This window comes from Colobus angolensis, unplaced genomic scaffold, assembly GCF_000951035.1.
Source record: "Colobus angolensis palliatus isolate OR3802 unplaced genomic scaffold, Cang.pa_1.0 Scaffold255, whole genome shotgun sequence".
NCBI lineage: Eukaryota > Metazoa > Chordata > Mammalia > Primates > Cercopithecidae > Colobus > Colobus angolensis.
In genome coordinates this window covers 3,580,424-3,606,266 of record NW_012115766.1, presented here as the reverse complement: position 1 = coordinate 3,606,266, position 25,843 = coordinate 3,580,424, and the positions used below count along the sequence as shown (strand labels likewise).

The 25,843-nt window shown below is 40.4% G+C and overlaps 1 protein-coding gene and 1 pseudogene across 4 annotated transcripts in view; one reads left to right on the top strand and one right to left on the bottom strand.

Annotated features, from left to right (window-relative positions):
• The window catches only part of KATNAL1 (katanin p60 subunit A-like 1), a 90,407-nt gene extending 65,461 nt beyond the window's left edge, over positions 1-24,946 (bottom strand). Inside the window, exons 1-2 of one of the 3 annotated variants that reach the window (XM_011946927.1) lie at positions 24,762-24,946; positions 744-919 (exon numbers count right to left, since the gene is read on the bottom strand). In XM_011946927.1, the coding sequence (XP_011802317.1) occupies positions 744-905 (162 nt within the window). In that variant the 5' untranslated portion in view covers positions 906-919; positions 24,762-24,946. Of the gene's footprint in view, positions 1-743; positions 920-24,142; positions 24,534-24,761 lie in introns of those variants that run through there. The other 2 variants (XM_011946929.1, XM_011946930.1) reach the window with 2 other exon arrangements.
• LOC105515174 lies at positions 13,383-14,294 on the top strand (annotated as a pseudogene). Its single transcript, XR_001002277.1, has one exon. The product of XR_001002277.1 is annotated as a peroxiredoxin-2 pseudogene (transcript).
• Positions 24,947-25,843: the final 897 nt, after the last annotated feature.

Sequence of the window (25,843 nt, the reverse complement as noted above, 5' to 3'; positions counted from 1 at the left end):
AGCAAAACAGGAAGGAAGGAAGGAGGGAAAGAAGGAAGGAGGGAAAGAAGGAGGGAGGGAGGGAGGGAGGAAGGGAGGGAGGGAAGGCAGGAAGGCAGGAAGGAAGGAATGAAGGAAGGAAGCAAGGGCGGGCTGGGTGCGGTGACTCACGCCTGTAATTCCAGCACTTTGGGAGGCTGAGGTGAGTGGATCACTAGGTCAGGAATTCAAGACCAGCCTGGCCAACATGGGGAAACCCCGTTTCTACTAAAAATACAAAAATTAACTGGGCATGGTGGTGCATGCCTGTAGTCCCAGCTACTCAGGAGGCTGAGGCTGGAGAATTGCTTGAACCTGGGAGGCAGAGGTTGCAGTGAGCCAAGATCGTGCCACTGCACTCCAGCCTGGGCAACAGAACGAGACTTTGTCTCAAAAAAAAGAAAAGAATGAATGAATGAAATACTTTATTTCAAAAGTTTGTAGTCACACAATTAGGTAACTGATCATGAAAACAGAAAAAAGTAAAAGTAGATTCAATTGGAATTAAATATCTTCAAAACATACCTCATGAAATATATGATCAAAAAACAAAACATTAACTAGGTAAGATACTAGAAAATTATTCAAGAGTATATTTTAAACATAGTTCGGTATTCAGATAAATAGGAACTATTTCCACCTCAAACTCATTTTTCAACTCTAATCTCTCAAGTATAATAGGGTACTGCTGTCCCAACACATCTAATACTTTAATATCATCTTACCTGTTGCCATTTGCCTTTGATAGCTGGATCTCTGACTGACTGGCAATGTCTCTGAATTTGCTGTATCACCCCCTGGTAATAAACCATCGATGAGTCGTAATTTCCAAGAAGGGCATATTCTCTTCCTTTCTTTGCATTATCACAAATCTCAGCCAAATTCATCTTCTTTCAGAGACCTAAACATAAAATATGACTTTTTAAAGTTTTCAGCACTGACTTTAAAACATTTATTGTTCTTTAAAATATGTTTAAAACTACTTTTTTTTGAGTTAGAGTCTCACTTTGTTGCCCAGATTGGAGTGCAGTGGCGTGATCTTGACTCACTGCAACCTCCACCTCCCAGGCTCAAGCGATTCCTGAGCAGCTGCGACTACAGGGGTGCACTACCATGCCCAGCTAATTTTTGTATTTTTGTTTTTTTTTTTTTTTTTGAGACAGAGTCTCACTCTGTCGCCCAGGCTGGAGTGCAGTGGCGTGACCTCGGCTCACTGCAAAGCTCCGCCTCCCGGGTTTATGCCATTCTTCTGCCTCAGCCTCCCAAGTAGCTGAGACTACAGGCGCCCACCACCTCGCCCGTCAAGTTTTTTGTGTTTTTAGTAGAGATGGGTTTCACCATGTTGTCCAGGCTGGTCTCAAACTCCTGACCTCAGGTGATCCACCCACCTCGGTCTCCCAAAGTGCTGGGATTACAGGCGTGAGCCACTGTGTCCAGCCTAGAACTACTTTGAAAGTCAAAACAGTTACCGTTCTTTTAGGTTATCTGTATGCATCTTATAATACTAAACAAAGTTTTCAAATTTGGAAGTACAAAGGAGATTACAAAAGAACACCCATGGAAATAATAGGGAGAGAGGTTACACAGCTCTGAACTACTGATTTACTTACAGGTACATAAAATTGGACACTAGTTTTTCTTATTCCTTTATAATTACCATAGGCTGCAATAATAGATGACCTTGTTTTATTCAATTTATTCTTGACAACATAAAAAATATGAATATCACATAAATATATGAATATATTTTCTACTAAGGTGAGTTGAAACTGTAAGAACTAGTTCTCACTAAAACTTCTTGGCCCCAAGAATAAAAAGTTATACTTAAAGAATAGATTTTAAAGACAGTCTATAGTTGTCCATGCACCATTTATACTCATGTAATTGCCTCAAACTTAAATCTAAGCAAACACCTATAAATTAAACTCTTTGAACCCCAATTTGTAACCTTCTAAGACCCCATGATTCTCTATAGCTCTTTGGTCATGCAAATAACTATCATTATTTTCCTTTCTATAAGATGTTAGTCAGAATACCCTCTAAATTTCTGGCTTCCACTAAAGCTCTCCAGTCCAGTAATTCTGGCTTTTCTTCCAGGCTTTCCGAAAGTCCCCTAGAACCATCCAAGGTTTCTATGCAAAGATACTTTCCTCCCAAGACTAAAAAGAATAGAAGTCCAGAGATACAGGAGAATGATATTCCTGAGAAAGAGTCAAAATTGCCTTCTGATTTCCAGGAACAGTAAACCAATGAATACACATAAAGAAGAAAATCAAAAGACTACTCCATGCCTTATTCAGGGAATGAAACTTTAGTTTGGGGAGCCTGACTCTTCCACTCTGACTCTCAATCTCTTATCTGTTCTTCAGGAATTCAAAAATTCTTCCTGAAAATTAACCATCACTAGTTCTAGACATTTCAACTGACTCCAAAACATTTTGAAAATAAATGTTTATGTGTTTGGCATGTTATTTTCCCCTTACAGGTTCCATGAAGGCAGAGTTACATTACTTGAGAATCACACTGCAGCAAACAGGACACTACTACTATGGCTTGGCTCTGTGTGCTCACCTAAATCTCACTTAAATTGTAATAATCCCCATGCATCAAGAGCGGAACCAGGTGGTGGTAAATGGCTCAAGGGGGCAGTTTCCTCCATGCTGTTCTTGTGATAATGAGTAAGTCTCCTGAGAGAGCTGATGGTTTTCTTTGTTTTGTTTTGTTTTTTTAGATGGAGTCTCGCTCTGTCACCCAGGCTGGAGTGCAGTGGCGCTATCTTGGCTCACTGCAAGCTCTGCCTCCCGGGGTTCCTGCCATTCTCCTGCCTCAGCCTCCCTAGTAGCTGGGACTACAGGCGCCTGACACCACGCCCGGCTAATTTTTTTTGTATTTTTAGTAGAGACGGGGTTTCACCATGTCAGCCAGGATGGTCTCAATCTCCTCACCTTGTGATCCGCCCTCCTCGGCCTCCCAAAGTGCTGGGATTACAGGCGTGAGCCACCGCGCCCGGCCGAGATCTGATGGTTTTATAAGCGTCTGGTATTCCCCCAGGTGGCATGCATTCTCTCTCCTGCCCCCCTGTGAAGAGGCACCACGATTGTAAGTTTTCTGAGGACTCCCAAGCCATGCAGAACTGGGTCAATTAAACCTCTTTTCTTTATAAATTACCCAGTCTCAGGTTTTTCTTCATAGCACTGTGGAAAAGGACTTAATACAGTAGACCAGTACCAGGAGTGGGGTGCTGCTACAAGGATACCTGAAAATGTGGAAGTGACTTTGGAACTGGGCAATAGGCAGAGGTTGGAACAGTTTGGAGGGCTCAGAAGAAACACAGAAAAATGTGGGAAAGTTTGGAACTTCCTAGAGACTTGCTGAATGGTTTTGACCAAAATGGTGATAAGTGATACGGACAATGAAGTTCAAGCTGAAGTGCTTGCAGATGAAGATGAACTTGTTGGGAACTGGAATAAATGGGGCCCTTGCTATGCTTTGGCAAAGAGACTGGCAGCATTTTGTCCCTGCTCTAGAGAAATGTGGAACTTTGAACTTGAGAGAGGTGATTTATGGTATCTGGCAGAAGAAATTTCTAAGCAGCAAAGTGTTCAAGAGGTGATTTGGCGGGGGGTCGCTCTTAAAAGCATTCAGCTTCATCCATCCACAAAGATATGGTTTGGAATTGGAATTTATGTTTAAAAGGGAAGCAGTGAATAGAGGTTTAGAAAATGCGTAGCCTGACAATGCAATAGAAAAGAAAAACCCATTTTCTGGGGAGAATTTCAAGCTAGCTGCAGAAATTTGCATAAGTAACAAGGAATCAAAAGCTAATCACCAAGACAATGGGGAAAATGCCTCCAGGGCACGTCAGAGATGTTGGCAGCCCTCCCAACACAAACCCAGAGGCCTAGGAGGGAAAAATGGGTTTCCTAGGCTGGGTCTGGGGCCCTGTTGTGTGCAGCCTTGGGGCTTGGTTCTCTGCACCCAGCCACTCCAGTCATGGCCAAAAGGGGCCAAGTACAACTCAGACCATGGCTTCAGTGGGTACAAGCCCCAAGTTTTGGCAGCTTCCACATGGTGTTGGGCCTGTGCGTGCATAGAAGATGAGAACTGAGGTTTGGGAACCTCCCTCTAGATTTCAGAGGATGTATGGAAATGCCTGAATGTCCAGGCAGAAGTCTGCTGCAGGGGCAGGGCCCTCATGGAGAACCTCTGCTAGGGAAGTGCTGAAGGGAAATGTGTGGCTGGAGCTCCCACTGAGTCCCCACTAGGGCACTGCCTAGTGGAGTTGTAAGAAAAGGGCCACCACCCTCCAGATCCCAGAATGGTAGATCCACTAACAGCTTGCACTATGCATATGGAAAAGCCACAGACACTCGAGGCCAGCTGTGAAAGCAGCCAGGAGGTGGGGATGTACCCTGCAAAGCCACAGGGGTGGAGCTGCCCGAGGCCATGGAACCTACCTCTGACATCAGTGTGACCTGGATGTCAGATACGGAGTCAAAGGAGGTAATTTTGGAAGTTTAAGGTTTAATGACTGCCCTGCTGGATTTCAGAATTGCATGGGGTCTATATCCCTTTGTTTTAGCCAATTTCTCCCATTTGGAACAAGTGTATTTACCCAACGCTTGTACTCCCAATATACCTAAAAAGTAACTAACTTGGTTTTGATACAGGCTCCTAGGTGGGAGGAACTTGCCTTGTCTCAAATGAGACTTTGGACTTGGACTTTTGAGTCTGGAATGAGTTAAGACTTTAGGGGACAGTACGAAAGGCATGATTGTGTTTTGAAACGTGAGGACTAAGATTTGGGAAGGGCCACAGGCAGAATGATATGGTTTGGCTCTGTGTCCCCAACCAAATCTCACCTTGAACTGTAATCATCACATGTCAAGGGCAGGAGCAGGTGGAGGGATTGGATCACGGGGGCAGTTTCCCCCATGCTGTTCTCATGATAACGTGTGAGTCTCATGAGATCTGATGGGTTTATAAGAATCTGGCATTTCCTCTGCTGGCACTCATTCTCTCTCCTGCAGCCCTGTGAAGAGGTGCCTTCTGCCATGATTGTAAGTTTCCTGAGGCCTCCCCCCAACCATGTAGAACTGTGAGTCATTTAAACCTCTTTTATTTATAAATTACCCAGTCTCAGGTATTTCTTCATAGCAGCATGAGAATGGACTAATACAACTACTTTTAATTTCAATGTCCAGTGGATTTATCCACAGAATACAGGACAACCACGGAATGTCTCATCATCAAATTTAGAATATTAACACAAAACAATATGGTCTTACTATAATGAGTAATATGTAATTAATAAATCCAGTAGAAACAAAGATGCTCTACAAATTATTTCTCTTTAAAGTCATTGTGAAACAAAAGCATTAATCCTGCTCACAAGTACAGACACAAACTTATGAAAGATAAAAATATCCTGATACAAAGGAGGGGTTGGCAAACTTTTCCTGTAAAAGACCTGACAAGTAAATACTTTAGGTTTTGAGAGCTAACAAACAAAATGAAGGATATTATATAACTACTTATATAATGGGACAAAAAATTCTATAATTCTTATCGATGCAATTCAAAATATTATAGAAACAATAACAGAGTACAACTTTCTGTAAGACAGGTTGACTAAGGAGAAGAATGAAACTCTGGGGACAATATTTCACTTAGTTGGGATTCAAAGTTAGTGTTCCCTATCACGAGAATCAATCACAAATGTTCACACATTCTAATGTTTACCTTGAATACAATAAATTTCATGTTTGAAAATGTCTTTTTTCAAAAGTACCAATTAGGTGCTACTTTATACTGATAGTAAATCACAAGTATATGATTTCAATTCATCATAATCATTGTTTGGAAGGCATTTAAAGGATTTACTCTTCTCTTAGTATTTACCTTTTAGCATGTCATTATTTGCAGATTACTCATTCCAATTAAAGGTTAAATAAAAAGTGCCTCAACTGCATAGTTAAATGGAAATTTCCTTGGCACTTACATCAAGTTCTAAAACATGCTGCTGAAGCTGTAGTTTGAACTCAGAAAACATACCTATTGCAAACTGGGTAGGAATGGAGACCTTACTTCTTTGTTTTAACTTATAACAGCATGGAAAGCTATATAAAATGACTTGATATTACTTGTGATTCAAGGAATAGTGGTTGCCATTGAAATAACTTTACTGCAGTATTAGTTTTGATACAAAAACTGTTTTTTCTTGTAATTTTGGGTTGAATTCATTAAGAAACACTATTGAGTCTGCATCACAAATTGATTTCTAAAGCCATTCAGCATTCAATATTCAGATTGACAGCAGTTTCTCACATCCAGAAAAATTTCATCTTAGCAGACTACACTTCACTCAGGTTGCATGCCATTAGTGTTTTCCTAACTTTCTGAAATATCTTTAGCTATTCTACACACACTATTCATTAAGATTACTTAATAACTTCAAACTCAGCCTTGACTTTTCAAATAAACAACTGAGCAGTATTAGTAACATCTGTCAACTCATCAAAAACCAAGGAAATCCACTCAAAATCATTAGCCTTGTTTTTTAATTGATTATTGATGTCCTCAATTCTTTGAGTAATTCTTCTTGCCAAAAGACTAATAGTCTAAGTTTACCTTCTCCAGATACAATTCTGCGTCTGTTGTAACCAAACACAATTTAGTCACTTCACTACTGAGAAATGACTTCCTTGCCTGCCTAACAAATGAGCCACTTGGAAGTTTACTCTGGGTGCAGCCTGATTTTTATTTTCTAATTTTGTGAAGAAATTCTACTGGAATAAGATATTCTTTTTTATGTTTTTCTCATTTTTCTGACCATTAATTTCCTGTGAGTTGTGAATATTGTGATGAATGCAGAGTCTGATAATATCAGTGTATACTGTACTTAACACAGCTATAGTGTCACTGCATAATACAATGCCTTGTCATAATTCAATAATCTACGCTTCAGCGTGCTTTAAAAGTATAACATTCCAAGTCTATTTTTTTCATCTTTTCTTGTTTTGACATGATGTGTATGCATTGATAATAAAGTAAAATGTCACAGCACAGTGATACACATGGCACTTAAAACAGTGATTACAGATCAGAAACAGCAGTGCAAATGCAATGAGAATGCCACATGGTTTCTGTCACAACCCCTCAACTTTGCCATTCCAGCACAAAAGCAGCCAGACACAATTTGTAAACAACTACGTGTGGTTGTGTTCCAATAAAACCTTATATGTGGACAATGAAATCTGAATTTCATTTAATTTCCACATGTCACAAAACAGTATTCTTCTTTTGATTTTTCTTCAACCTTATAAAAATGCAAAAATCATTCCTGATTCATGAGCCATTCAAGAACAAGTGGCAAGCTGGATTTGGCCCCTGGACTGCAGTTTGCTGACTCTTGCTTTCAGCTTCTATCTTAAGAATCTAGCAGGGGAAGCAAATTAAACCAAAAGAAGCAGAAGGAACAATGTAATAAAGTTAAGGGAAGAAATCAATGAGATAGAAAACAGAAAAACAAGAGAAATTTCAATGCAGCCAAAAGCAGGTTCTTCACAAAGATCAATAAAATGAATAAACCTCGAGTAAGATTGACTAGGAAAGGGAGAAAAGAAAACACATATTACCAAAACAAAAAATGAAGGAGGGTTATCACTACAAACCTTGGAGCTACTGAAAGACAAAAGAGGATTTAATGAAATGGACAAATTCTATGATGGTCACATCAAAGCCTGCCCAAGAAGAGACAGAGTACTTAATCTGAAAAGTCCTATATCAATTAATGAAATTGAATACAGAAGAGGTAGAAATATTTCCAATTTGTTTTTTTTCTTTTTTGCCAGAGTTCTTTTGGCTAGCCAACTCATATTTTAAAGCCAGTGTTACCCTTACACCAAAATCAGACAAATATCTTATCAGAAAAGTACATATCAGTATCCCTCACAAACACAGATACAAAAAAATCTTTAAATTTTAGCTAATCAAATCCAGCAATATGTAAAATGGATAATGTATTATGACCCAGTGAGGTTTATCCTAAGAATACAAGATGGTTCATTTCAAAACCAATCAATATAATTTTAAGAGAATAAAAATGAAATACTATAAATCATCTCAATAGATACAGAAAATGTATTTGACAGAATTCAACATACTTCATAAGAACACTTAGCAAACTAAGAATAAAAGACAATTTCCTCAACCAAGTAATGGACATCTGTGAAATACGTACAGCAAGCATATGTATTGTGAAGGACTAAATGCTCTCCAATATCAAGAACAAGACAAGGATATTTGCTCTCACCCCTTCTATTCCATATTAGAACTGAGTTCTAACCAGTGCAATAAGGCAATACAAAAATAAAAGGCATGCAGATTGGAAAAGAAGTAAAGCTGCTTTTACTTACAGAAAACATGACTGTCAGTGGAGAAAATCCTAGGGACTCTGCAAATAGCTCTAGAACTAATAAATGAGTTGTGTAAGGTTGCAGCACACAAAGTCAGTATACAAAAATCAATCTTATTTCCACATACAAGAAATAACCAGAAACTAAAAACAGTAAAATTATCCAAAACTATTAAATATTCTGGGATAAATTTAACAAAATATGTGCAAGACTTGTAACCTGAGAACTATGAAAACCTAAGAGAATTAAACATGACCTAAATTAATAGATACGTGTGTATTTGTTTATGAATAAAAACATTCAATATGGGTAAGATGTCAAATTATCTTGAAAGTAACCCATAGAGTCAATGGAATCCCAATCAAAATCCCAGCAGCCTTTTTTGGGAAAATTGACAAATTGATTCCAAAACTTTAATGGAAATGAAAGTACACAAAATAGACAAAAGTTTTGAAAAACAGTAAAGTAGGAGGACTTACTAACACAGATGTATTCAGGTGGGGTACTTCTAAGGGGCCGAGGGGAAAAATGCCTGTTGGGGGTCGATGTCAACTACATGATTTTAGAATTTACTATAAAGCTACAGTAATCATGGCCGGGTGCAGTAGCTCACGCCTGTAATCCCAGCACTTTGGGAGGCCGAGGTGGGTGGATCACCTGAGGTTGAGAGTTTGAGACCAGCCTGACCAACATGAAGAAATCCCGTCCCTACTAAAAATACAAAATTAGCCAGGCGCAGTGGGGCATGCCCGTAATCCCAGTTACTTGGGAGGCTGAGGCAGGAGAATCACTTTGACCTGGGAGGTGAAGGCTGGGGTGAGCCGAGATCCCGCCACTGCACTCCAGCCTAGGCAACAAGAGTGAAATTCCACCTCAAAAAAAAATTAATAATAAAGCTACGGTAATCAAGACAGTATGGAATTGACATAAAGACAGACACAAAGATCAGTGAAAGAAACTAGAGAGTCAAGAAACAGATTCATACATACAAAGCCAACTAATTTTCAACCAAAGTGCCCAAAAAAATTCAACGAGGGAAGGACAATTTTTTCCAGCAAAAAGGTCCTGAAAGAAATTGGCTATCCATATGCAAAACAAAAACTGAATCTCAACCCTTCTTTCACATCACACACAAAAATGAATTATGGATTAATGGATGACTGATCTAAATGTAAGAGTTAAAACTATTACTGACTCAAATGGATTACTGACCTACATGTAAGAGTTAAAACTATAAAGCTTCCAGAAGACAACCTAACCCAAGGTATTTTTTTTTTCCACCAGTTTCCCAAGCCCCAATTCCCATGGGGCAATTTGAAAAGGGCCATGTAACATCTGCAAATGAAGTGGTCTGAATTACAGGAGACGAGGCCTAAGCTTAGAGAACCTGCATCTATTAAGTTTTATGCTTCTCTATCCCTTGTTCCAAAGGGAGATACTGTATCTTCCAAGGCTATAAGCAAACCTGACCTTTGCTCTGGAGAAAGACACTATCTCTTTCCACCCTCCAAGGCTGTTCAACTTGGTACCTCCCTTCATCCTAGGGAGCCCTTCGGCCTCTCCTATGTTGTCCTTTTTTCATGTATCACATGTCTTTGTCTTTCTTGGTTCACTCTCTTACCTTTATGGAGCACATTTTCTACAGATGGGAGATAAAATTTTTGCAACTGTCCATATCTATAAATACCTTTATTCTACCCTCATACTTCCATGAGAATTTGCCTGGCTACTGAAGCTTAGCTTGGAAATAATTTTCCTTGAGGATTTTTATGGCATTTCCCTAATACCTTTTAGATTTCAATATTAGGTTAAGAAGACTGAAGTCATTTAAATTCCTAATCTGTTATATATCACTTGTTTTTCCCCTTTTCTGTAAACTTGTAGGATCTTCTCTTTGACATGAGTTTTCTAAAATTTTTGATGATGTGCTTTGAAATGGGTCTATTTGGGGTTCTTTCAATGTAGAAATTAATGTGTTTCCATTTTAGGAAATATTCTGAATTATTTCACTGAAAATTTCTTTCCATTTTTTTTTTTTTTTTTCTGTTACGAAATGCCTTTTATCCAGGAATTAGACTTCCTAGGCTGGTCCTCTAATTTTCTTAGTTTTTCTCTCCTTTTTTCCATCTCTCTGTCCCTTTGCTCTACTTTCTTGGAGATTTTCTCAACCTCATGTTATAATCCTTCTTTAGAACTTTTTCCATTTTTGCTGAGGTAGATAAAGTGCACAAGTCTTAAGTGTGCGGCTCCATGACCTTTTACACTGTGTGCACCCAGGCAACACCCACTTCAAAATACAGAACACTTCTAACTCCCCAGAAGGATCCTTCCTCCCTCCCAGTCAGTACTTTAATCACCATTCTGATACCACAGATGAGTTCTGCCGGCTTTTTAAAAATCAGCTTTGAGGTGTAATTTTCATAAAATTAAATCCACTAATTTTAAGTGTACAAGTTGATGAGTTTTGAAAACTTTATAAACCACATAACCACCACAACAAACGTAAAGAACATTTCTATCACCACAGAAAACTTTGCACTCGACCTCCAACTCTCACCATGTCCTCTCCTGTTTCCTCCTCCCTACACAGGCCCACCTCACTTTACCGCGCCTCATTTTACTGCACTTCACAGACACTGCATTTTACAGTTTGAAGATTCGTGGCAACCGTGCATCCAGCAAGTCTACCGGTGCCATTTTTCTAACAGCATGTGTTCACTTTTGTCTCTATGTCACATTTTGGTAATTCTCACAATATTCCAAACTTCTCCATTTTTATTATATCTGTTAATACATAGCGTTACCGTGGTAATTGTATTGGGGCACCAGAAACCATGCCCTATAGCAAGGTGAATATCACTGATAAATACTGTGTTCTGACTGTTCTGCCAATAGGCTGTTGTCCTGTCTCTCTTCTCCTCGGGCCTCCCTTTTCCGGGAGACACAATACTGAAATTAGGCCAGTGAAGAACCCTACAATAGCCTCTAAGTGTTCAAGTGAAAGGGAATAGTTGCATGTCTCTCACTTGAAATCAAGAGCTAGAAATGACTAAGCTTAGCGAGCAAGGCATGTTGAAAGCTAAGACAGGCCGAAATGTAGATCTCTCGTGCCGAATAGCCAAGCTGTAAACGCAAAGAAAAAGTTCCTGAAACAAATTAAAAGTGCTATTCCAGTGAACATATGAATGATGAGAAAGCAAAACAGCCTTATTGCTGATACGGAGAAAGTGTGAGTGGTCTGGACAGAAGATCAAACCAGCCACACTATTCCCTTAAGCCAAAGCCTAATCAAGAACAAGAGCCTAATTGTCTTCAATTCTATGAAGGCTGAAAGAGGTGAGGATGCTGCAGAAGTACGAAGCAAGTAGAGACTGGTTTATGAGGTTTAAGGAAAGAAGACTTTTCCATAGCACAAAAGTGCAAGGTGAACCAGCAAATGCTAATGCAGAAGCTGCAGCAAGTGCTAATGTAGAGGCTGCAGTAAGTTGTCTAGAACCAGCTAAGATCATTGATGAAGGTGGCTACACTAAACAACAGATTTTCAATGCAGACAAAACAGCCTTCTATTGGAAAAATATTTCATCTAAGACTTTCTTATCTAGAGAGGAGGAGTGAACGCCTGGGTTCAAAGCCTTAAAGGACAGGCTGGCTCTCTTGCTAGGGGCTGATTTAGCTGACGAGTTGAGGTTGAAGCCAATGCTCATTTACTAGTATGAAGATCCTAGGGCCCTTAAGAATTATGCTAAATCTACTCTGCCTGTGCTCTGTAAATGGAATAGCAAAGTCTAGATGACAGCACATCTGTTTACAGTATGGCTTATTGAATATTTTAAGCCCAACTTTGAGAGTTATGGCTCAGAAAAAAAGATTCCTTTAAAAATACTGCTGCTCACTGACAATGCACCTGGTCACCAAAGAGCTCTGATGGAGATGTACAAAGAGATAAATGCTGTTTTCATGCTTGCTTATCCATTCCACAGCCCATGGATAAAGGAGTTATTTCAACTTTCAAATCTTATTTAAGAAATACATTTTGTAAGGCTATAGGTGCCATAGGTAGTGAACGCCTTTGATGAAACCGGGCAAAGTAAACTGAACACTTTCTGGAACAGAGTCACCCTTCTAGATGCCAAGAAGAACATTTGTGATTCATGGGAGGATGTCAAAACATTAACACTAACAGGAGTGTTACAGAAATTGATTCCAATCCTCATGGATGACTCTGAGAGTTTCAAGACTTTAGTGGAGGAAGTCACTGCAGATGTGGTAGAAATAGCAAGAGAACTAGAATTAGAAGTGGAGCTTATAGATGTGACTGAATTGCTGCAATCTCATAATAAACCATAAACGGGGTAGGGCACCGTGACTCACACCTGTAATCTCAACATTTCGGGAGGCAAAGGCAAGAGGACTGCTTAAGACCAGGAGTTCAAGACCAGCCTGGGTAACACAGCAAGACCCCATCTCTACAAAAAATTAAAAAAAAAAAAATGAACGGATGAGAAGTTGTTTCTTATGTATGAGCAAAGAAAGCGGTTTGTTGAGCTGGAATCTACTCCTGGTGAAGATGCTTGTGAACACTGTTGAAATAACAATGAAGGATTTAGATTACCACATTATTTTAGTTGATAAAGCAGCAGCAGGATTTGGAGAGGATTGACTCCAATTGTGAAAGAACTGCTACTGTGGGTAAAATGCTGTCCAACAGTATAATTGCATGCTATGAAGAAATTTTTCACGAAAGGAAGAGTCAATACATCCACCAAACTCTGTTGTTGTCTTAAAGAATTGCCCTGGGCCAGGCACATTGGGTCATGCCAGTAATCCCAACGCTTTGGGAGGCAGAGGCAGGAGTATTACTTGAGGCTAGACGTTCAAGACCAGCCTGGGCAACAGAGCAAGATGCCAATTCTACAAAAAAAAATTAAAAATTAAAAATTAGTCACATGGGCAGAGAACGCAGGTCCACGCGTGTGATCATCCGTGCATCTAGCCTTTGCCCACACAGCTTTCAGTCATGGCCTCCGGTAACACGCACGTGGAAAAGCCCGCCTCTGACTTCAAGGCCACAGCCATGGTGGACGGCGCCTTCAAAGAGGTGAAGCTGTCAGACTACAAAGGGAAGTACGTGGTCCTCTTTTTCTACCCTCTGGACTTCACTTCTGTGTGCCCCACAGAGATCATCGCATTCAGCAACCACACCGAGGACTTCCGCAAGCTGGGCTGCGAAGTGCTGGGCGTCTTGGTGGACTCTCAGTTCACCCACCTGGCTTGGATCAACACCCCCCAGAAGGAGGTACGCTTGGGCCCCCTGAACATCCCCCTGCGTGCTGATGCGACAGGACGCTTGTCTGAGGATTACGGCGTGCTGAAAACAGATGAGGGCATTGCCTACAGGGGCCTCTTTTACATTGATGGAAGCGTGTCCTTCGCCAGATCACCGTTAATGATTTGCCTGTCGGAAGCTCATTGGATGAGGCTCTGCAGCTGATCCGGGCCATCCAGTACACAGATGAACACAGGGAAGTTTGTCCTGCTGGCTGGAAGCTTGGCAGTGACAAGATTAAGCCCAACGTGGATGACAGCAAGGAATAGTTCTCCAAACACAATTAGGCTGGCCAATGGATAGTGAGCTTGTGCCCCTACATAGGTGCCTGTGCTGGGTACCCACCTGTGCCCCCACCTAGGTGCCCTGTGCTGACCCAGGAAAGGCCAGACCTGCCCCTCCAAACGCCACAGTGTGGGACCCTAGAGGGCCAGGCCAAAGCCTTCTCATGCTTCCACCTGGGAGCTGAATAGTGACGCCCTCCCCAGAGCCCGCCACACACAGGCCTAGAGGTGACCAATGAAGCAATAGGGATGGGAAAAAAAAATTAGTCACATGTGGTCCTAGCTACTCAAGAGGCTGGGGCAGGAAGATCACTTGAGTGTGAGAGTTTGAGGCTGCAGTTATGATCACACCACTACACTCCAGATCTCCAGCCTGGGTGACAGAGTAAGGCCCTGTCTCTAAAAAAAAAAAAAAAAAAAAAGGAGGAAGAAGGAGGAGAAGGAGAAAAAGAAGAGGAAGAAGGAGAAGGAGGAGGAAGGAAGAAAGAGGAGGAGGAAGAGAGGAAGAAGACAGAAGAAGAAGAACAAGGAGGAAGAAGAAATTGCCACAGCCACTTCAACCTTCAGCAACCACAACCACTACCCTGATCTGTCAGCAGCCATCAAAAGACCCCCCACTAGTAAAAACTTTAAGACTTCCTGAGGCTCAGATAACTGTTAGCATTTTTAGCATTTTTTAGCAATATAGTCTTTTTTAACAACAGATGCTGGCAAGGCTGCAGTGAAAAGGGAATACTTATACACTGTTGGTATGGAAAGCAGTTTCGAGATTTCTCAAAGAACTTAAAACAGAACTACCATTTGACCCAGCAGTCCCATTACTGGGTATATACCCAAAAGAAAACCAATCCTTCTACCATAAAGACACATGCACTCATATGTTCACTGCAGCACTATTCACAATAGCAAAGCCATGGAATCAATCTTGGTATCCATCAACAGTGGACTGGATAAAGAAAACGTGGTACACATATACCATGGAATACTACATGCTCTTAAAAAAGAACAAAATCACGTCCTTCGCAGCAACATGGATGTAGCTGGAGGTCATTATCCTTAGCAAATTAATGCAGGAAGAGAAAACCAAATACTACATATTCTTATATACAAGTGGGAGCTAAACATTGGGTACTCCTAGATATAAAGATGGCAACAACAGATACTGGAAACTAATAGAGGTGGGAGGGAGGCAGGCAAGGATTGGAAAACTATCTTTTGGCTACTACACTCATCATCTGGGTGACAGGATCATTCATATCCCAAACCTCAGCATCATGCAATATAGCCATGTAACAAACCTGCAGACGTACCCCCTAAATCTAAAATAAAAGTTAAAAAATGTTTGTCTTTTTAAATTGAGACATGTACATTTTTTAGATGTACTGCTATTGCATACTTAATAAATTATAGTATAGTGTAAAAGTAACTTTTATACACATTGGGAAACCAGAAAGTTTGTGTGACTAGCTTTATTGCAATATTTGCTTTACCAAAATGGTCTGGAACAAAGCCCAGAGCATCTCCAAAGTATGCCTGTAGTTTTGTCAGTTCTAGAATGCAAAATAAATAAACTCATACATTATGTACTCTGATTTCCTTCATTTAGAATAATGCTTTTGAGATTCAACTACGCCCTTATATGTATCAGTAATTACTTCTTATTGCTGAGTAGTATCCCACTATATAGATATACTACAATTTGTTTATTCACTCATCAGCTCTCCATAGGGCACTTCACAGAAACACATCACAAAAGTACAGGACATATCATTTACCCAGGCTTTATTTCCACTGAGTTTACATCTAAAATTACAAGATACAAAGAAAACAATCTACTATGAGGGAGAATATAACATAGAGCAAAATTAAGGCCTTTATCTAAAGTCCTTGATAATCCATTAGATAGCTACTGTAAAATAAGTACATTTAAAGACATAGGGACAAGAAATTTTAAAATAAATAAGCTTATTTGAAAAATATCAAAAAGAACTTCTGGCATTAAAATATATAGTCACTGAAATAAAAAAAAAAAACTCAGTGGACTGAGGAAGCAAGAGCTTAGACACAGATGAAAGGAGAATCAATAAACCAGAAGACAGAGCTGCAGAAACTGACCAGAATGCCGTATATACACAGAGAATAAGTAAATAAGATTAAGAAATGCAGCAGAGCAGAAAGAGAAGATCCATCATATATGTCTCTTATGAATTCCAGAAGGAGAAAAAAGAAAGGCAAAATTCAAAAATATAATGGCTGAGAATTTTCCAAAACTAGCAGAAGACAATAATCTTCAGTTTAAAAGCAAATCAAAGTTCACACCTAGAGACAAGGTAGTAAGACTCAAGAACATTTAAAATGGAAAGAAATGACAAATTATATACAAAGGAAAGAAATTATATTGATAGGTAACTTTTCAAGAGGAACATCGGGAGGCTGGACACAGTGAAATACTATCTTCCAGGGGGTAAGCGGGTAGGGGGCTGACAACCTAGAACTGTATACCAAACCATTCAAGTTTATGTTTGATAAAGGCCACATAAAAATTTCACACAGAAAAACCTGGGTATGAATCCAGGCACCATAAATGTTTAGTTGTGACCTCAGACAAATCATGTAATTTCAACAGGCCTCAGTTCTGTCTACAAAATAGGAAAAATAATATTTATCATAAGGTTATTTTAAAAATTAAATGTGATCATATGTTAACATCACTCCTCACATACAACACTGAATCAATGTAAGGAGGATTTTTACTCTACACTCAACATCAATACAGATAATTGAAGCAATTCATTTTTCCTCTGAAAAATCAACTGATTCAATTTTCATTAGAAATTTCTAGAAGCTATACTACAATTACTTTTAGTCACAATCTTGAAATACACAGTTTTTTAAAATCTCCTTTACTATAAATTAGAAGAATTTCTAGGACTTTTTAAAATGTCAGGTTAAATCTAAAGACAAAATATTTTAGCAATGTCTAATATTTGACAATATGTCTCTTATTTTGAGTTTATTATATATTCAAAAATAAATTAAGCATCTTCTTACAGTATTTACTGCTGAACTGATGCAGCAATGCTGCCCTATACAAAATGCTCCAGGTAATATCTTCAAGGAGAGTCCTAGGCTCAGACTGAGAAGAGCTCAGTCCAAGTTCATGCTCAGACCAAGAAGGAATACTGCTTTATCTGGTCCCAGACAATTATTTTTGTAACTCTTTCATGACTCAGATCTAAACGTAACACATAAAGTCAACTCCTCAGCTACATCTCCAACCTTTCTGTTCTCTCCTTTAAATCTACCATCACCCACAACACACACACACACACACACACACGAACCTTCTCTCCCAACACACTTGAATTATTTATCTAATGCCAAGACTATGACACATAATTGAAAAAATGAAAAGCTAGCTTGTATCCAGAACCCAACCCCACCAGGGACATCACTCATAATTCCTATTACAAATGGAATCATATTTATCATTCTTTTGTCTCCACAGTAATGGTTTTTAAAGAGGAAACAAACATTTTTTAAACTAATTTTATGTGAACGATGTCAATCTAATTCAGTTATACTTACAATACATATGAGACTAAGAAAATAATTTCTGCTTTAAACTATTTTTATTCTGACACTTCCATATTTTTCTCATATTGTTCCTTTTCCTCCTAAAAGTTATAAATTCCTGAAAGTAGAATGCCTATTTCAGAAACACCTACGTAACCTGAACTATAGCAATGTGAACTAAATAACACTAGAACAGTGGTAAGCAAAACAACAAAACAAGTTTTATTTTCAATATTTTGTACCACAATGAATTTTATCAATATGTCTAGGCTTTACATGTTTAATGGAAAAAAAAAATGCTTCTCCAAATCACCGAAGTTCAGTTTATGTCATACAATGGCTGCTATAAATAAAAGCAATTAAGCAAACACACAACCACGACTTCTCAAATTAATGCATCTTGAAGTACGTTTCAAGGGTAATAAACGAAGCTACTATGTGAGTACTAATCAACCAAACAGTTAATTCTGAAAACCACGATACCTCCCATCTCTTTATGTTGGGTAACAGTCTCAGGGACTACAGTTTGCCATGAACAATAGAGAAAACAACTTAATCACAAACGCAGACATTACAGAGGAATGTATGTAGTAATGAAGCCTTTCCATTTATTTTTTACACACCTAGAAATCACTTCTCAAATATTTAGAAACAAAAAAAAACTGTTCATGAACATAAAAGAATCTAATATATTAATATCAGATTCTAAGAGCTTAAATGTTTCTCAGAAGTGTAACCATTACAGTAATTTCTGCTCATGTTCCAAATTCTACTGGCAACTTTAAAATATTACAAAGGACAGAAAATGTGGATCATCTGTTACTGTGTCTCAAGATGACAGCTTAAACCATAAATTTGGCCAGGTGTGGTGGTTCAGGCCTGTAATCCCAGCACTTTGGGAGGCAGACACCAGCGGATCTCCTGAGGTTGGGAGTTCGAGACCAGCCTGGCCAACATGGCGAAACCCTGTCTCCACTAAAAAAAAGTACAAAAATTAGCCAGGCGTGGTGATAAGCGTCTGCGGTCCCAGCTTCTCAGGAGGCTGCGGTGGGAGAAGCTTGAACCCAGGAGGCGGAGGCTACAGTGAGCCGAGATGGCACCACTGCACTTCAACCTGGGTAACAAGAGTGAGACTCTGTCTCAAAAAAAAAAAAAAAAAAACCATAAACTTTATCTTAAGTGCGTAAATACCCTTTTTAGCATCAAAAGTAATAGTAGCGACATTTATTGAATGCTAACTCCCCACCAAGTAATATGATAAAAATGTTTTTCTAGGCATTATCTCATCTAATCCTTATAATACTACAAAACAATAACAGTTACTCACGATTTAACAGAGCAGATGACTGAGGCTTTAAAGAATTTAAACAATTTGCCCATAGAGCTGGATTTGAACCCAGATGTGTCTCACTCAGAGCCTGTCCTCCTAGCTCATTACAGTTTACTGCCTCAAATTCCTTTAAAGTTACACAACTAATCTAAAAATAAATATAAAAGGCTTATTAACAGAAATAAAGATATTTTGTTGCTGTTGCCTATATAATTAAATACTACTTGTTTTTTAATTTCATAGTGCTTTGAACATAAAACCTTTCAAAGCCATCTGCTTCATATTACTTTATTTTATGAAGTATGTATGTAAGTACTTACTTATTTATTTTTGAGACAAGGTCTTGCTCTGTTACCCAGGCTGGAGGGCAATGGTTCAATCTTGGCTCACTGCAACCTCAACCTCCCAACCTCCTAGTCTCAACCAATCCTCCCACCTCAGCCTCCTGAGTAGCTGGGACCATGGGTGTGCGCAGCCATGCCTGGCTAATTTTCGTATTTTTTGCAGAGATGAGGTCTCGCCATGTTGCTCAGGCAACTTGTCTCAAACTCCTGGACTCAAGCATTCTGCCCCCTCAGTCTCCCGAAGTGCTGGGATAACAAGCAAGGGCCACCACACCCAGACTCAAGCAGTCTTTGAACAAGTAATTTTATTATCATATTTTCTTACTCATCCGTTCATTATCCAATCTAAACAGTAGGCACCTACCACATTAAGCAAACAACCTATGTATACAAAAGAAACAATGTAAGGCCACGTGGAGTTTACTAACATAAAATGCTTGACTTCAAATATCTAACAATGTAGAGAAAATACTAGTATAAAAATACCAGGAATTATGTGTTAAATACCAGTCATGCATATTCTCATATAAGTAGGTAGGAAAAAAAAAAGAACAGTCACTACTGATTCTCTCTCTCATTCATTTCTCTTCCTACTGCCAAAATCACCAGGAAAAATGGAAAGAGGAAAACATCAGAAAGAAAAGAATACTAACATATAAAGACACTCACAGAGACATAGGAATAAATGAGAATTATGGAACAAGTTACTGAAATACAGCAAACAAAGTTATATCGTTTGTCTCTCAAACACATAAAAGCTAAGAAAATCAGAAATTAAAATACATTGTTTTTTGGAGACGATTTCCTTAAAAAACACAAGAGTGTACCAAACTAGTCTGAGCACTGATTGAAATGCAACATCCTTTGAGAAAGGCCAGATCTTAGTCATATACGGTGTATCATGTGGTGCACTGTTTGACATAAAGACACGCAATAATGTTTCTTGAACTGAAATGCAAGACACACGTGTTTGATAAATGTCCGTAAAATCACCATTCTAAAGAGTTCTATAATACCCTGGAAAGAAATACAACTGGGGGTCAGCAACTGAACATTAACTTCTTTACAAAATGCAAAACAATACTCAGACATGATTAAAAACTATAAAAAATGTTTACTAAAAACAGCATCATAGCAAAATATTAAAAAGAATAAGATTTCAAACCAAAGCTCACTTTTTAGTAGGCTGCTTAATAGGAGCTTTTACAATTACTAATGGACAGAACAAAGTTACAAAAGGACTTAGAAGGTCATTTACTCCTTTGCCCTCCATTCAATTAGGACCACAATCAAACCATACCCCAGCAGGAAAAACATATCTAAAGACGTCCAGTGTAGATTAGACCACCTTGAAAAACTATTCCTTTTTTTTTTTTTTAAACTACTCTCACAATCTATGCCTTGAGTTTATCTGGCAAATGTTGATATCTCACTTTTATCAGGTATTCTAGGGCACAATTTCCCTGGGACTACCATATATAAGTATAGTTACCACTGAAGAGAAAAACGTTTAAAATAATGTTGAGCCGGGCGTGGGCACATGCCTGAAATCCCAGCCATTGGGGAGGCTGAGACAGGAAGGCTGCTTGAGCCCAGGAGTTCAAGGCTGCCGTGAGCTATGTGCACCACCGCACTCCAGCCTAGGTGACAGAGTCAGACCCTGTCTCTAAAAAAAAATAAAATAAAATGAAATACTCTTGAGCACATTAAAATATAAACATATTTTCATTTACAGATGTTCAACTATCAGTGAAATCACAAATCAGTCCAGACATGAAATACTGTCAGAATTGAAGAATTTTAGAGCCACTGGGCTCTCAAATTATCTAGTGGAACTTCCTGTTTCTTTGAAGATGAAAACAAGGCAAAAACATATTAGTATTAATGCGCTATACAATAACATTTTATAACATTAAAGGAAGCTTTATTTAAAAAAAACACGATTAGTCCTCAGACTCAAATCATCACTTTGTAATATAACTACTACCTGATCCACCTGCTTAATATGGTCAAGTAAAGCCACGGAACAGGGCCTTTCTATCAGACAGAACTGGCAGTCCTGCCACACTGTTAGTAAGGAAGCGGGAGAAGGAGAACTGCTGTCAGTTGTTGAGCACTTTAGGGTTTACCTCCACTAAACTGTTTCAGCTTCCCAAAATCAAATAAAACAGCATTAACACCTCATATGAAATAAGGGTACAGATTTGGAGACCTGCCTATGATCATACAGAAAATAAGTTGTAGAAACAAAATTAGACAACTTACTTGCTCTCCTTATTTTCCCCTCTTTTGTTACGCTCTCTCCCAGTTCTTCTTCCTCTCTGCCTCCTAACCAGGGTCTCATTTGTGGGTTCTTCCCGCAAACACATACACACAACTCTGTTTGTTTGGTTTTGGTTTTTTTTTTTTTCTGACCCAGAATCTTGCTCTGTCGCCAGGCTGGAGTGCAGTGGTACCATCTTGGTTCACTGCAACCTCTGCCTCCCGGGTTCAAGCGATTCTTCTGCCTCAGCCTCCTGAGTAGCTGGGACTACAGGCAAGTGCCACCACGCCCAGCTAATTTTTGTATTTTTAGCAGAAATGGGGTTTCACCATGTTGGCCAGGATGGTCTCAATCTCTTGATCTCCTGATCTGCCTGCCTCAGCCTTCCAATATGCTGGGATTACACGCGCGAGCCACTGCGCCCGGCCTACACACATCTCTTAAGTGAGAGTTCCATATCCAAACCTCTTCCTTTTTCTTTTCTACTCATTACTCCAATGTGAGCTGGTCCATTCTCCCCTGTCGCTTTAACTACTTATCTATACGCAAACTTCTAACTCCAGCCTGCTCTCTCTGAACTCCAGACTCCAATGCATCTCCACCTGAATATCCCACAGGAACGTCAAACAAATGCTTACAACTGAACTAATATCTCTTTCACCCTAACAAAACCCAGCTCCTGCTCATCTCAATCAGTGGGTTCACTATTACCTCAGTCGTGCTAGCCAGAAACTGAGGAATCAATCAGCTGAGAGCTCCAAATCTCTCTAACTCCCAACATCCAAACTCTATTAAGTCATACCAATTTTATCTCTTAAATATTCCTTGAATCCATGTCTTTCCGTAACTCCAACGGCTTAGTTCAGACTCTCTTTATTTCTCTAGTGGACTTGGTGTTTTTTTCTATTATACAACTGGCTTTTCCACTGCCTATAATCTTTCCCCTCCCAGGTCCATTCTCTACACTGGAGCTGGAATTATCTTTCTAAAATACAAACCTAACGACATCACCACTCTAGCTAAAATTCTTCAATGGCTGCCCCACGTCAAGAAAAATTCTAAACTCTGAATATGGTGCCAAGTACTTTAAGATCTGGCCTCACCCACTAATGGTGAGCATTCTGGAATCCAGTCGTTCAGAACTACCTAGCGTTCCCCAAATACAAAATACTCATTTTTCAATCTATCCTTTGTTCGTGTTGCGCCATCCATTTGTCCTAGAATGACTTTCCTCTTCATCACTCCAGTGAAAGCTTATTCAGCTATTTTAACACAAGTCAAAAGTCAAATCATACTGAAGGCCTCCCCTGACTTCCTTAGACAGAGTCAGGATCTTTCTACTAATTAACAGAGAAAATGGTCAGCGCTTGAGATCATGACCAGACCCACCTGGGCTGAAATCCCAGGTTCACACTTGACCAACTAGGATTTTGTGCCGGGCCTCTAAAGCCTGTTTCCTTATCTCTAAACATCAGTAACTACTTCACCAACTGTTTTGAGGATTTACTAAGCAGCTGCATGTAAAATACTCCGCACAGCACCTGACATATTCAATAAATGTTACTGTTAGGTGATCATTTCCTCTGGGCTCCTATAGCTACTTGCACATATCTCTACCACGCTATTGTGATGACATGACTGCCCATGCAGAACACACACTATCTTTTTTCATCTCTTTATTCTCACCACCTGGCATAATGCCTGGCACATAGGTTCTTAACAAATTTTGAATGAATAAATAAAATACTTCAAACCTTATATTGTATCACATAAGGCCTCAATTTTGTTTTCTACCTGTCTTACTAAACCTACTTTCCATCCCCTCCTTGCACAAAATTGCTACCTCAAGTAAAATTTACGCAGGTCAACTTCATTTTAATTGAGAAAGTTTTATAGGATTTGTGGTCTTTTTGTTTGTTTTTAAACACACACAGACACCCACACAAACTCACAATAATATCAACAATTCTCCAACTTACTCCATAAAGCAGCACATTTCTAGGATGGTTATCTACCTATTGAAAAATTTTAAAAGGTCGTCAAGGAAGGTTTTCTAAATCTGTGCCAGCTTCCTTTACCACCAAGTCTTGAGTCAACTCTAAGGACTCAAGTGTACTCCTGAACATAAAAATACATAATTAATTAAATAATTAAAACATGGTATTTTTCCTTCCGAAAACATGCTGAGAAATTCTGAGTAACACTGGAATAATCAAAGAAAATAACTATTGCTTCCTACTGCTAAAAAAAAGTATGTTTTTAAAAGTTACTAGTAATTTAAAACTGAACTAATCAAAGTATGTGTAGGCAGTGTTCAGGCTGGCAAGGAGGGGGTGGGGTGGAGCACCCATTTCACAACCTTGAACCTCAAGAAATAAATGCAAAAATGCTAAAAGTTAAAAATGCCAGATCCCACCATATAACAGCAATGACATCTTTTTATCTATTTCCACACTTAATCTTTAAACATTACGGCCCTTTGAGTAATTACCAGTTGATGGGTTTAATATGCAAATACCTCTGAGCTACTTTAAAACAAACATGACTAACCCAGAAATACACGTATCCAGGAAAGGAGAAAAGCCTGTTAAAACACGGTTTCTCGGGTCTCACATCCAATGTATGACATACATACGGTTCTGCACCGAGAGGCAGCAACCTGCAAGGGTCAGAGGCGCCGAAGACCCGAGGCCCTGCAGCTTGGGCGGCTGCTCATCCCTGAGACTGTGCAGGGCGGTGGCCCAGCCGGGGTGGGGCTGAGCGCTGTAGCTGGGGCGGGCCCAGCGACTGGGCTAGAAGCCCGAGGCTCACCTCCACTTCCCTTTCCCAATGCACAGAGCCCTGGTCCGCGACCACCCAACAGCCCTCTCAAGACAAAGAGAGATTTTTTTTTCTGTCCCGGTCCGCTCAAAGTTTATCAGTCTTTCCCGGCGGTCGGGGCCGCCGGGCTTTGTAGTTCGCCAGTCCGAGCTACCCCGCCAAGGCCGCGAGCCCGAGGAGTCACTGAACTACAATCCCCATGATGCACCGTGAGCCTGGCGCTCCCGCGCCCCTCCCAGTCCCCGCACGGGAGCCAGCGCCCGAGGAACCCCGCAGCCCACTTCCCTGGCGTCTCCGGCGGTGGGAGGTCTGGGAGGGGCTATCGGCTAGAGCCCCGCACCACCTACTGTATCGCTCGAGCCCCTGTCCCTCGGATTCGTTACCTAGAAGGCGCAGGTCCGGGCACAGCCGGCGATGCGGTCCAGATGGGTTGGGGGTGGGGCGCAGGCCGCCGCCGCCGCCGAGTCCGTTAGTTCGCGCCGTGCGTGAAGAGGCGGCGGCGGCGTAGGGTTGCCATGGCAGCCCCGGCCGCGCGGTGGGTGCAGCGCGGAAGGGAGGCGCGGGGGCTGTGAGTCCGCTCTGGGGCGGAGCTTGGGACTCTAGCCCAGGTTGCCGGGGGAGGGAGGTGCAGCGGCGCGGGGTGGGAGAGCAGGGAGACGGTGACATTGAGGATGACGTGTGGCCGACTGAGCTCTGGTCGTGCCTGATGAGCCCGCCTCCACTGCGTCCAGCCCCCGTGGCGGGGCACCTTCGTGCCTGCTGTTTTCGGAGGGGATGCCAGTGGCGTCGAGGGTGGGGGCACCCGGGGCGTCGCAGCGCCCTTCCCCCGCCGCCTGTCCAGCTTCCGCCGCTGGGTCTGCCCCCATGGGATGTGTGGATCCTACGCCACCTCTGTATTTTTCTGCAGTCAAACCGAATTGAAGTCCTTCGCACCCGCTTTCTCCATTCTCTGGGGAGTGGGATGGAAAGGAATCCTTCGATAAGATGGAATGCATATGGCCTTTAGGATTATTCAGGAGGTTTTAGAACTTGCAAATGGCATTGCTTTCGACTGAATTTGGATTTATGCTGTTTCTTGGGCAATCGTTTGTGGACTCTAGGATATACAGGTTAAGAGCGTGGGCTTCTAAAACGAATTCTTAGTTCACGTCCTGCCCCTATACTTGGTAGCTGATGACCAGGGGCGCCTTTCTTACCTCTTAACGCTTTGATCTGCAAAAATGGAGATACCAGTCTTGCAACTCTTGTAAGAAATACATGCATTAATACTGATGAAGCTCTATAAAACAAAGCTTAGCATTTAACAATAGCTATTAAATATTAATTATTTAATCAATAGTGATAAAAGTCAGAATAGTGGCCGTCGGGGAGGCGTTTGAGAGAATTTTTTGTAGTGATGAAAAAATTCTATAGGTAAGGGTTTCGGTTACAGAAGTATATGCATTTGTCAGGACTCTTGGAATGG